Here is an 11,502-nt window from a genome sequence, read left to right on the forward strand (position 1 = left end):
TTAACTATTCTCTTTGGTAATAATTTTGGAGATTTTTCTGTTTGTATGTGGATTGGAGCCTTGGTGGTGCAGTCAAGGTCAGCAGTTCAAATCCACCAGCGGCTCCTTGGAAACCCTATGGGGCAATTCTACTGTCCCATAGAGTCACTATGAGTTAGAATCAACTTGACGGCAAGGAGTTTATTTGTGGATTAAAAAAGAATTTATCATGCTTAGCGCTTGATTGCCTTTTTTTAATCTTCAGTGCTGGGAAAAGCACAGTCAGGGTCTCTCCATACAGCCAATTCTAACCACCTTCTACTCCTGGGCCTCCCATCAGGTGGACCATGAGGCTCTGAGTCACTCACGGTCACTCCCCCTTTCTATTGCCTATCTGTCTCTGTGTGTTACATCCTGGAGAGATCCATCCAGCTTGGGCATGTTGGCTTTTGAACCCATCTATTGGGATTTTTATTCCAATGACTTTTTCATTGCTAAGGTTCTAATTGGTTCTTTTTCATAACCTCCTGGCTTAGTGAGGAACAGTGTACGGAGCTGGGATGCTTGCTTTGCCATTTTTTAGCTTGCTCATCTTGAGGCAAGTCTGTTAACCTGTGTCCCAGGTTCCCCTTCTGTAAAAGGAGGACAACAGTAGCTCCAATCACAAGTGTAGAGGTGCAGATGAAATGAGCAAATGCATGTGCAGCCTGCAATAGCTTTTGGCACACAGCAAGTGCCACTTAAGCATTGCCTATTATTATCATGGCTCTTGTTCCTTTTTTAAGAATAAGCATTTTAATATCTTTACAGAGATGTTTTCTTTCCCAAATTGCTCTGTTCTTCTGGGGACTGGTCTTGCTCAGGGACTTCAGGGTTCACTGCAAGGAGGGCATCTGCCATGAGCATGGCCATCCCCCAAGGGACACTGCTCAAGTCCTGGCCTTGGGCAGGCAGGCAGCACTAAGTCCTCAGCTCCAAGTGGGCAGTACCATGCAGTGTGGCTCTGGCCCGGTCCCTCTGCAGGCCACTAGCCTTGGCGCCTTCATCAACACGGCGTTCTTCTGCTTCTTTTAAGATGACATCTCCATTTCTTCTGATTGGAGGGCATTTCCTCCTTATTTGGACTTGGCTATGTATTTAGAGTTTTTTCCAGTGTGTCTATTCCTGGAAGGTTTGGGTATGGCCAGGCCCCAAAAATTGGGTCCTCGACCTGGCTGCCTCTTGCTGGGAGCAAACCCAGCAGAGCAGGGCCCTGGCTCTCCCCAGGCCTCCCTCCTCCCCTGTGCACATGGCAACCACCTGAGCCAAACATAGCACCTGGAGGATCTGAGCACACCCCGTGGCTGTGGGCACGCTTGGATGGCAGAGAAGCTAGGACACCAGCTAACTGCCATATTGCAAAATAAATTTATTTGATGATAAACTGTCTTATAAAAGGTCAGAGGCAATTTGAGATCCTAAATTCAGCTTGTCTCATAAAGATTTGATTTCAAGTAGCACGATTTTGCGTCTGCTTTTGATCCTGAACATTCTTGAACCATGAAACAGCCAACTGTTTACACAACACACTCAACATCTGGCTCCAGCATCTGCAGCTTCTGGCTCTGGGGGGCCATAGGTGCTACAGCCCACAACTCCGGAGAGCCCAGCGTGGGCCGCCAAGGCCGCTGGGACAGCAAGGACAGGCTCCAGCATCCTGGCCCTTCCCTCCCTGGCACCTTCCAAAATCAAGAGAATACAAACCAAGACCGATCTGCTGCTGAGACAAGGGTCTGCCCTGTCCAAGAGGAAACCAGGTGGAACTCCTGTGTGACCTCTTGCCAGTGGGGCAGGGGGCCTCCCTGGTGGCCAAAGGGCCTGAGTGGGCAGCCTCACCTGGCTGCCTGCAGCCCAAGGGGAGGGAGGAAGACGAGGGGAGGCTCATGGGTGCAGCAGCTCCTGCCCGCACTGGCAGACGCTACGTGATGACCCTGGCGATGGCCTGCAGGGAGGGGAAGTCATCGTCCCGGGCGGCATGCAGCGCCTGGTGGCTGCTGACGTCACCGTGTGCCAGCACCTGCTGGCAGGTGGGGCACACGCAGCAGTCCAGGCCTGCCGTCTGGGTGCTGGCCTGCCATGCGCTCTTTTTGCTTTTCTTTGACTTGGTGCCTGGAGGCTTCTCGTGGCTGTGGAAGTCTGCATGTGCCAACAGCAGCTCCTGCTGCTTGGCTGTGTCGGGCAGGAGCACCAGCAGCTCATTGAAGATCTTCTGGAAGCTCTCCCCAAGCAGGTCCCGGCAGCTCTTGTAATACTGGGCCGCGGAGATCACACCCTGCCAGCAGAGAGGTAGACCATCACAGCACATTCAGGCCTAACCCAAGCAAAGTCAGGCTGGGCCCCTGCCCTGCCATACTCCTCACCTGTCTGAACTCCCCCGAGTGACTCTTGAACTTGCTGAAGTGGGCCTCATTGCTCTGCAGGAAGTCCTTGATGGACTGGATCAGCTTCAGGTTCCTCTCCCGGAAGTTCTCAGGGACCAGGTAGGCCCGGGGCGGGGGACTCAGCCTGGGCCTGGGTCAGGAGGGGAGGAGGACATGGCAGCTTAGCCTTCAGGGTGGCCCAAGGCGAGGGAACTCTTGGCTAGGCAGCCTAGCCGCACTTACGCTTTTGTGGTGGTGTTGGGCACGCAGGAAGGCTGGGGGCTGGGGAAGAGGCCAGAGAAGCCGGGGGGTGGCTTGCTCACAGGGGGCACCAGCCCTGGTGGGGGCGGGGGCGTTGCACCCTTCAGCAGCACCACAGTGTTGAACCCTGTGAGGGCAGCACAGCGAGACGCAAAACATGACCGTGGCAGACCAAGTACAGCCAGGGCCCATCCCCTGCTGCCTGGGCCTGCCAGTGACAAGAGCCAGCACACAGGCTGCGCTCACTGTGTCAGCCCTGCTCCGAGCCACTGCATTAACTCTCACAGCACCCACCAGGAGGTGCTGCCCAAGGTCAGGGGCTCACAGAGGGCACCGTAGTCTTCTGAGGCCACTAGGACCACCACATATGCTGACATCACTCACTCAGCCCTGCCCATCTGGCAAGGGCTCCTTCCTTCCTGGCAGATGCCCCCCAGCAAACATACCTGGGGGAGGCGGCATCCTGGGTGGGCAAGGGCCACCGAGCGCTGGGAAGTCTTCCTGGAGTGTGGGGCAGGGCAGGGGCCCCAGGGACCATGGGAGCCTGGGGGGCTCCTTAGGGGCACCGCATGCCAGGGCTGGTCCCTCAGCGTGTCCATTGATGATGACGGCAGCTGGTCCCTCGGCTCTGCCAGTGGGGATGGTGGGGACCTCTTCAGCCCCAGGCAGCCCATCTTTATCAGGGGCTTTTGGGGTGTGGTCAAGGGGTGGAGGTGGCGTGGCCCTGGGCTTCTCAGAGCCAACTTTCTTCTTGCGGCTGCCCTTGGTGATGGCCTGGGAGGAGGCTAGTGCCTGCAGGGAGGAGGTGGGGGCAGTGGAGGGCAAGCTGTACAACTCCCACGGGGCCGCCTCTTCCTCCTTCCGGCTGCCCTTGCCACTCCCCTTCCCAGCTTTTCTGGTGGACTGGCCCCCACCAGCAGCCTGGACCCCCGAGGAAGACTGCATCACCTTCTTGCTGCTGTACCAAGCGGAGATGATGCTAGTGGGGGCAGTGCTGGGCCGGGATGCCGAGGACACCAGGGCAGGGAAGTCTTCCTCCTGGAAAGTGCCCCTGCCCCTGGCAGGAACTGGATATGGGAGTGCCAGCCCTGCAGAGGCAGGGGTGGCTGGCGCAGAGCAAGCAGACAGGCTGGGGAAGTCCTCGTCCTTGAGCTTTGGCACAGGCGGCAGGATGCTGAGCCAGAGAAGGAGAGCCAGTCAGTGTCTCACAGGCCTGCCTACCCTCATCCACCCTCCCAGGGCGCTTCGCCCAACCCTAGGCCAAGCATGCGCATACGCGCACACACACACACACCTTGGAGGTGGGACCCCCACAGCTGGGCTCGAGGGGGGAAAGGCCTCTTGACTCATGGGACCATTTGTTGAGGCTTCCTTGGAGCCTGTGAGAAAGAAGATCCCACGTTAGGGTTGAGGTGGGACATGGACATGCGTGAGCAGGCACTTGGGGCCCTCATTGCCCTCATGAGGCCACGGCATCAGGGTACCATGCTGGTCAGGGGGCACCTCCCACCTCAGATTCCCTGCAGATCCCCAGAGGCCAGTCACCTGGACCTTCACCCTGAGTGCAGGGTGGGTGCCGGACACCATGGGGCTCCTCGGACACCTGTGCCACCACCTCCTCCTTGGCCCGGCTGCCCTCCTTGCAGTCCTCACTCCTGCGCCTCTCTTCTTGCTGCTGCGTGGCCACTGAGGCCCGGATGGCTGCTGCCACATCCCGGTCCTCTTCCTCCCTGGAGACGGGGACACCTTCAGCCTGGGTGAGGTGAGGCCTAAACCTAGCACTTTGGGCTGCATCTGGGGTCTGATCCCCCGAGCCTGCTGGGTAGCAGGGACAGCCTGGGCACAGGCCCTCTGTGCCAGTGCTTCACAGCACAATTGGAGCAAATCCCCCGTGACCAGGCCCCTCTCACCCACCCACCCCCGCGAGGCTGCCTAGCTTTGTGGGTAGGATCCTACTGTCTCTGTGAATACTACGCAGAGAATGAGGAGAAAGCCCTGAAACCAGGCCAAGGTGCCCCAGACCCAATGACAGTCCCCAGCCTGGCTGCCAGATGCAGCCACAGCCATCGCCTCAATGTGCTGGTGATGGGAGAAGATCGGTGTCAAGAAAGCCTCCCACCTCTTGTACCTCCAGCTTCCACGGCGGCTCTGTTGGGCTCCGCGTATTCCGGCCTGCCCCAGTCGGCCCTGGCGGTTATACCTGTCCACCTCCTCATAGTTCTCACCACCGATAACCCCTGTGACCAGCACACGGCCCATCACCACCTGGACTGCAGGCAGCAGGTCCCTCCCAGCTGCCCCCAGGTCAGACTGAAAAGGCACCCCCACAGCACATAAGCCCGTGGAAAGGGGACTCCACGCAGGGCCCCCTGCCTAGGGCCTGCACACAGCAGGCACTCAAATCAATGCCTTCTGACCTGGGGAGAACCCCAGGGGCCCCAGAGACTAACCCTCCCAGAGCCCACAGTAGGTAAGGACATGCAGAATAGTCAGTGCCTTTCTCTGGCCTGCTTCAAGGAGGCAGCTGATCTGGACAGGCATGGTCCAAAGCCTTCAGAGCAGGGATCCAGCTACCCCACCCCATCTAGGACCCTGCTCAGCCGAAGTAGGACCTGCTCACCCTCACCCCGGCGCAGGTGACGGGGAGTGTAGCTAAACTGCAGGTCGATCTGGCGGTTCTGGCGGGCCTCGGCACGACTGCGGCTGTGGCAGGCGGTCCGGTGGGCCTTGAGGTCAATCTCAGTGCGGAAGGCGTGGGTGAACTGCTCCATGCTGCAGCGGCCCTCCTCACACAGGAAGTGCTTCTCCCGGAAGTGCTCTCGTAGGTATGCGTAGTCACTGGCGGGCAGGTGGAGATCGGTAGGGGTGCCTCTCCACGCACTGAGCAGGCGAATACGTGCCTCTGCCCCACCCACTCTGGGGCCTTCCCCTCCCCAACCTGTAGTAGTCCTGAGCGCCATCGGCGTCGCAGAAGTGGCAGAAGTAGTGGTCACGCCGCAGGTGCTTGAGCAGCTCGTCATTGTCCAGATAGCGCTCGTCACAGAACTTGCAGAGCGGGTGCCCACGGTGCGACGTGTCATCCGGGTCTCCCTGCATGCGGTGCCGTGCCAGGTCCTTGCGTGAGTACCATTTGCGCTCATATGTGAAGATCTGCAGAGAAGAGGCTTGGGCTCGCAAGGGACTCCCCAGGCCTCCTACCCCTCCAGCAGCCCAGCATCAAGAAGCCACAGGCGGACAGCAAAGGTGAGCCAGATGACACCAGCCCCGAGTCCTCAACACCAGAGCCTGGCCGGCCATGTGCCCTGGGAGCCCTGCCTGGCAGTGTTGGAGAGGAGCTCAGAATGAGGGCACCTACCCTAGGATGTGTGAGGTGAGAGGCTGGGCGCCTGGGGGCCAGCAAGCGGACAAGTCCCTACCCCTGCCTGACCTCAGGATCATCTCGACCCTGTCCCTGCAACAGGGATCCACCACCCTCTCCCTGGGGCCCGGGAAGCGAGGACAGCAGGCCCACCTTGAGGTGCTTGAGGCACAGCTTACAGCAGAAGAGTTCATGCTGCCTCCGCATGTGCTGCTCCAGGTCGCCGAAGAGGCCGAAGGGCGGCAGCGTGGGGCACTGTGGGCACTCGTGCTGCAGCAGCTGCCTGGGGACATGAGGGCCACCGTTTCAGCTCCCAACCATGTGCCAGACGGTACTGGGCCCATGGTCCAGGAGTCTGACCCCAGCGCTGCAGAGAACATGGCTGAGCCCCACCACCACCAAGGCCAGAGGTCAAAGCCCCAGCCTGGCTATGACAGCCATGCCCTTCACAGGGTGCTTCCACCATGGGCCAGGAGGGCGCTGCACCTGGAGCCTGGCCTGCACTCGCTTGAGACTCTCAGAGAGCCCAAAGGCAGATACCATGTACCACGCAGAGGGCTTCCCAGGTCATCTGCATCACCTTCCTACTACCCCGTGAGAATACTATGAGCACCCCCACTTACAAATGAGGAAATTGAAGGCCAGGAAGGACAGTGACCTACCAAAGTCACACAGCCATCTGAGAAAGCCCAGGGTGGAACCCTGACCTTCCGTGCTTCGCCCCCATCTGGGGCTATGAGAAGCATGGGGTGACAGCCACCAAGCACCACCAGGATGCAGGTGGCACAGACCTGTGGGGCCCCAGGGAAGGTGTCTCCCCCTCACCTGTATAACGCAAACACCTTTCTGTCAGCAAAATAGATGTCATATTTCTTCTCATGCTGCAGCTGGTGGATGGGGATTGTGGTGAAAGCCGGAAGCTTCTTCCCAAAGACCACCTAGGCAGAAGATGTCCAGAGATACAGAAGCTGAGCAGAAAGGCTGGCTGTCACCGCACGGGAGTGAAGGGTGCCTGGAGCTAGGGACCTCCTGGGAGCCCACGGCAGGTCACTGGCAGGCAGCATCTTCTGGTAATAAGGTCACTAGCAGGCAGCATTCTCTGGCTCTCGTTGTGCCCCTGCCCACGACAATGCACCCATCCACCTCCTCCTTTCCATCCACTGTCACCCCAGCCTGGTCAGCTTGGAGGCTGTGCCAGAACACACGCAGGCTCTCCAAGAGCACCGAATCCTCTCCTCAGAAAAGGCTATGGCAGGACTCTCCCTTTTTTGTTGGGCTCAGCCGCAGGGGACGCGGGGGTTGTAATGACCCAAGCATCTGAGAAGGCCCAGGACTGGCCAGGGACAGCCAGCAGGACAGCCCCTCTGCCAATGTCAGGTCCTTGGACGAGAGGACCCCAGGACTCCCATCTCCCAGGACCCAAGGGGAGAGGGCACACCTAGCCACACCATGGAGGGGCGCAATGGGAGCCAGGGCTGGGTGAGCAGGCCCCACAGGCCTATCCCCCCTGTTGTGCCTAGGGAGCTGGTGCAGCGAGCACCCTGCCCATCTCCACGTCCCCCTGCACTGTGCCCAGTGGACACCACATTGTAGCCACCGTTCCCGTGATGTGTCTTCAAATAGGAGTCACAGCTCCACTGGGTCACTGAGGGCCTGCTCACATGGACCCCTCCAATCCCCTCCCCTGGCTTTCTTCCTCTCTGCCCACTCCACACCAACCCCATACACAGGATCAGCCTTCCCGAGCAAGTTCCTGCCTGGTCCTGCTCCCTACACGCTGATGGCGCCTTCTGGGCACAGACCCACTCCTACTCCTGGCAGACCAGCCCTAACATCCAGCAGGCACTCACAGCCGCCAGGCATGCACAAGACTCCTCAGGGAACTGGCGAATCGTGGAGCCAAGTCCCCACCTCAGCAACTCAAGCCACACAGGCAGCAGATTCTGAACCTCTGTGCCTGCCAGCGGTAGACAAACATTCAGAGGAATGTCTTGAGGCTGCCAAAAGCCTCCAGCCTAGCAGATTCCCTGCACAGGAACGCCTGTCTTCCGGAAGAACCTGCCACCAGCACCAATGTCTGCCTTGAGCTACTCGTTGCGGCCTCTCAACTGCTGCCGGTGCCCCACCTGCCAGCAGGTGCTGGCGCACAGTGACACCAGCAGCCACCAGGTGAGGAGCCCATGGTGCCACAGGGACCCACCTGCAGGCTCTGCTGGGGGCCTTGCCACCCTTGCCCCACTCTGGCGGGCACTTGATAGTGCTGAATGAGCAGGAGAATTGGGGTGAGGGCAGTGAGGACTGGTAGGGCCCTCTGTGGAGATAGGACACTGTGGGGTGGAGCCCTCGAGGGTGCTCCAAGGGACAGAAGACCCCCCAGAAAGTTCAGGCACTGGGAGTGGGTGGGCAGGACCGTGGTAGCAGGGCGGAGGCATTCACCATGGGAAAAACAGGCTTGGCCTGGGGGCACGATGGGCAGGCCTTCAGCCCACACATCCACTACCCTGCTTGCGAAAGGGGCCAAGGCTGCACTTGGGGACCTCCCAGCTCAGACACCTAACACTTTGTATGGCAGCCCAGTCGGGCCCCTGCAACATCACCATCATCTGTGGGAAAAATGTGCCAGAGAAAAGGGAACAAGACTTCATCAGCTGTGCCCACCTCGACAGCCACACGGACAGTGCCGCTGCCTCGACCCCCACCCTGCCAGGCAAGCTAGATGGACCAGGCTCTTGGGTGCAGGGCTTACTGGGTCCACACCCTCCACAGACCAGCACAGGTGAAGGTATCCTGAGCTAACCACCCCTGAAGCTTGCCTCTTTGCCACAGCATCCCAGTAGGCTTCTTTCCCAGGTTTTGCAAAGGCTTAGTCCGCTAAGGCAGGACAGAGGTCTGGGGTGGCGGGGTTGCCTGAGCCTGGGACTCCAGGACAGATTCAGAGGATAGTGCAGACTCAGCAACGGAAATGGCAGGTGAGGGCAGGCAAAGCTGCAAGTTCAAGAGTGGGAGAGAAGGCAGGAAAGGAGAGGGAGAGAGCTGGAGGCAAACTTCCTGGCCTGTCCTGTGGGGAGGAGGCCCACGCTTGGTGGTGCACCAGTGCCAAACCACACCCTGGCCAGCTCACATCCACACCTCCTTGCCACAGAGCTGGGGATGTGCATGTGTGGGATGGGGAGCTGGGGCCACAGGGAGTGAGAGAGGCCAGAGGCTGGCCACACACAGGTAAGTGCCTAGGGCTGGACTGCAATGTGTAAAGACCTCCACGGTGCCCCCAGGCTCCTGGAAGGAAATCATAGGTGCGGTGCGAGAGGATACCTGGCCTTTTGTGAGTTCCTCATGCCATACAAGACTGGCCATCCCTGCAGGCTCTCTCAAAGCTGGGAAGTGCCCTCTGAGTAAGCCACAGAGCCGGGGCGCCCCCAACTCTCCCTGTACTCCAGTCGCTCGGGTTCAGGCCCATCTCCCTTCACCACACTGCAGACTGGCAGTTCCTCAAGTTCTTTGTCTCCTGAGCAAAGAGTAGGAGCCCAAGAACCGTTCATGGGTCTGCAGTGTCTCTTTGGCTCCTTTAGCAAATGTGTACTTTCTTAAAAACGAAGAAGCTGCCTATTCCTCAACATGCCACGTCTGTGTCATGTCTAGGAAAAGGAAAGGCAGTTTCCCTGGCAGATGTCAGCCGGAGCGGTTTTCCATGAACGAACCAAGGGGATTTCACAACACTGGGAGCAAACAGATCTCCAAGGATGCCAAACCCAGGAGTTCAGACCTGGTGCTCCTGGCCAGCAGCTGGCATTGCTGGGTGGCAAGGGTAGGGGGATGCTCCATGGCCCTCTCTGACCCTCCCAGGACTTACAAGTCCGGCAAAGTCAGAAACTTTTCCCCTCTCGTCTAGAACTGAGCCCTGAAGTTTGAAGTGGTGATGAACAGGATAAAAAAAACTTCCTAACACTGCTCTCCACCCGCCAGGCACCAGAGCAGACAAAAACCTCCTCCTCGTTCTGAAACCTGCTCTGGTGGGCATGTCTGAGGGTCACCCCCACTCAACAGAGGAAACAGCCATCACAGAAATTGGCTCGGGTCACCCAGTGGGGCCCAGAAACAGGCGGGAGCTGTCCACAGCTTGACCCCCCTTTTTCTAGGACAGACTACCTCAGGCGCTGCCCCCTCACCCTGTCCCCTCCGCCTCAGTGGAGACCCCTAAGGATGGAACTCCTTCCTTAAGGCGAGCAGGTCACAGAATTCCTGCTTGGATCATGCCCCTTCCAGTGGCCCGGCAGGAATTCCCAAGGCAGAGGGGTACAGTCCCCAGGCTCCGTCCCCACAGGGACCGAGCCCTCCTCGACCCAGCTCGGCCACCTCCTGTAGCCCGGCCCCAGCGTCAGGACCACGCCCCGGGTGGCCCCGCCAGGCCTCCCTTTTGGAAGTCGGCGCCGCCAGGCCCGCGGCCGGCCACCAAGAAGGCAAAGTTCCTTTCCGGCCGCCCCATTGCCGCGCCCCCCGGAACCACGGCCGCGCGGCCCGCCGCACCTGGCGCAGCTCCTCGCGGCACACGGCGCAGTAGCGCTGCTCGCACAGCACCCGCATCTTGGTGGAGCAGCGGTAGCACACCGGGTGGTCGCAGCGGCCCAGGGCCATGACCTCCAGATCACCGCAGCACAGCACGCAGCTCCCGCCGCCCCGTTCGGGCGCCGCAGCCGCCTCCGGGGTCCCGCGCCGCCCCTCTACGCCCGCCACCGCCTCCATGGCCCGTGCTTCGGCCCCCCTCCCGGCCGGCGCGGCGCAGCGCAGCGCGGCCTGTCTCACGGCGGGCCCGCCCCTTCCGGGGCGACGTCACCGCCCCGCCCAGCAACGGCCGCGCCCGGCGGAAGTGCGCGCAGCGACCACTGTCCCCAGCGAGATGGGGGCTGGAGTGGCGTGCACAGTACGTGGCTCTCTATCATGAGCCGAACTCTCAGAGGTCTGGCTACGCCTGAGCTGCCAGGTCTGCCGTCTCGGACGGCTCTCGCCCCGGTCCCTTTCTGCGACCGGCCAGCCCCTCCCTGGGCTTCACCCCAGGGCTTCAGGGGCTTGGGTTGCCGGATGAAACACCGCACACCCGGTTCAATTTTAGATAAATAAGCTATAATGTTTGAGTGTATGTCCCAATGCTGTAAAGAGGTTGACGTATCTCTTGGAGTATTTGGGAGAAAATTGCAAAATACATGGAAAAACTGACGAAGGAAAATGATAAGACAGCCCTTAATGGAAACGGAAATATAATCAGAGTACACTACTTGGTTCAGCAGAGAACAATGAGCACGTAGCCATCATAATGTAAAAAACCACATTGCCATCAAGTCGATTCCGACTCATAGCGACCCTATAGGACAGAGTAGAACTACCCCATAAGGTTTCCAAGGAGCGCCTGGTAGAGTCAAACTGCAGACCTTTTGGTTAGCGGCCGTACCACTTAACTACTACGCCACCAGGGTTTCCATCATCATAATGTAAGCACTGTCAATTCAGCCA

The 11,502-nt window shown here is 59.4% G+C and overlaps 1 protein-coding gene across 1 annotated transcript; it reads right to left on the reverse strand.

Annotated features, from left to right (window-relative positions):
• Window positions 1-1,385: 1,385 nt before the first annotated feature.
• ZNF598 (zinc finger protein 598, E3 ubiquitin ligase) lies at window positions 1,386-10,718 on the reverse strand. The gene is made up of 12 exons (XM_023557299.2): window positions 10,522-10,718; window positions 6,823-6,935; window positions 6,151-6,280; window positions 5,578-5,789; window positions 5,260-5,477; window positions 4,759-4,876; window positions 4,185-4,369; window positions 3,934-4,018; window positions 3,086-3,813; window positions 2,622-2,766; window positions 2,379-2,529; window positions 1,386-2,290 (listed from the first exon to the last, which is right to left on the reverse strand). Exons 1-12 carry the CDS (start codon window positions 10,627-10,629, stop codon window positions 1,937-1,939), a joined length of 2,547 nt encoding a protein of 848 aa, XP_023413067.2. The 5' UTR covers window positions 10,630-10,718; the 3' UTR covers window positions 1,386-1,936.
• Between the last annotated feature and the right edge of the window lie 784 nt (window positions 10,719-11,502).

Source organism: Loxodonta africana, chromosome 12 (assembly GCF_030014295.1).
Source record: "Loxodonta africana isolate mLoxAfr1 chromosome 12, mLoxAfr1.hap2, whole genome shotgun sequence".
In the NCBI taxonomy this organism is placed as follows: Eukaryota; Metazoa; Chordata; class Mammalia; order Proboscidea; family Elephantidae; genus Loxodonta; species Loxodonta africana.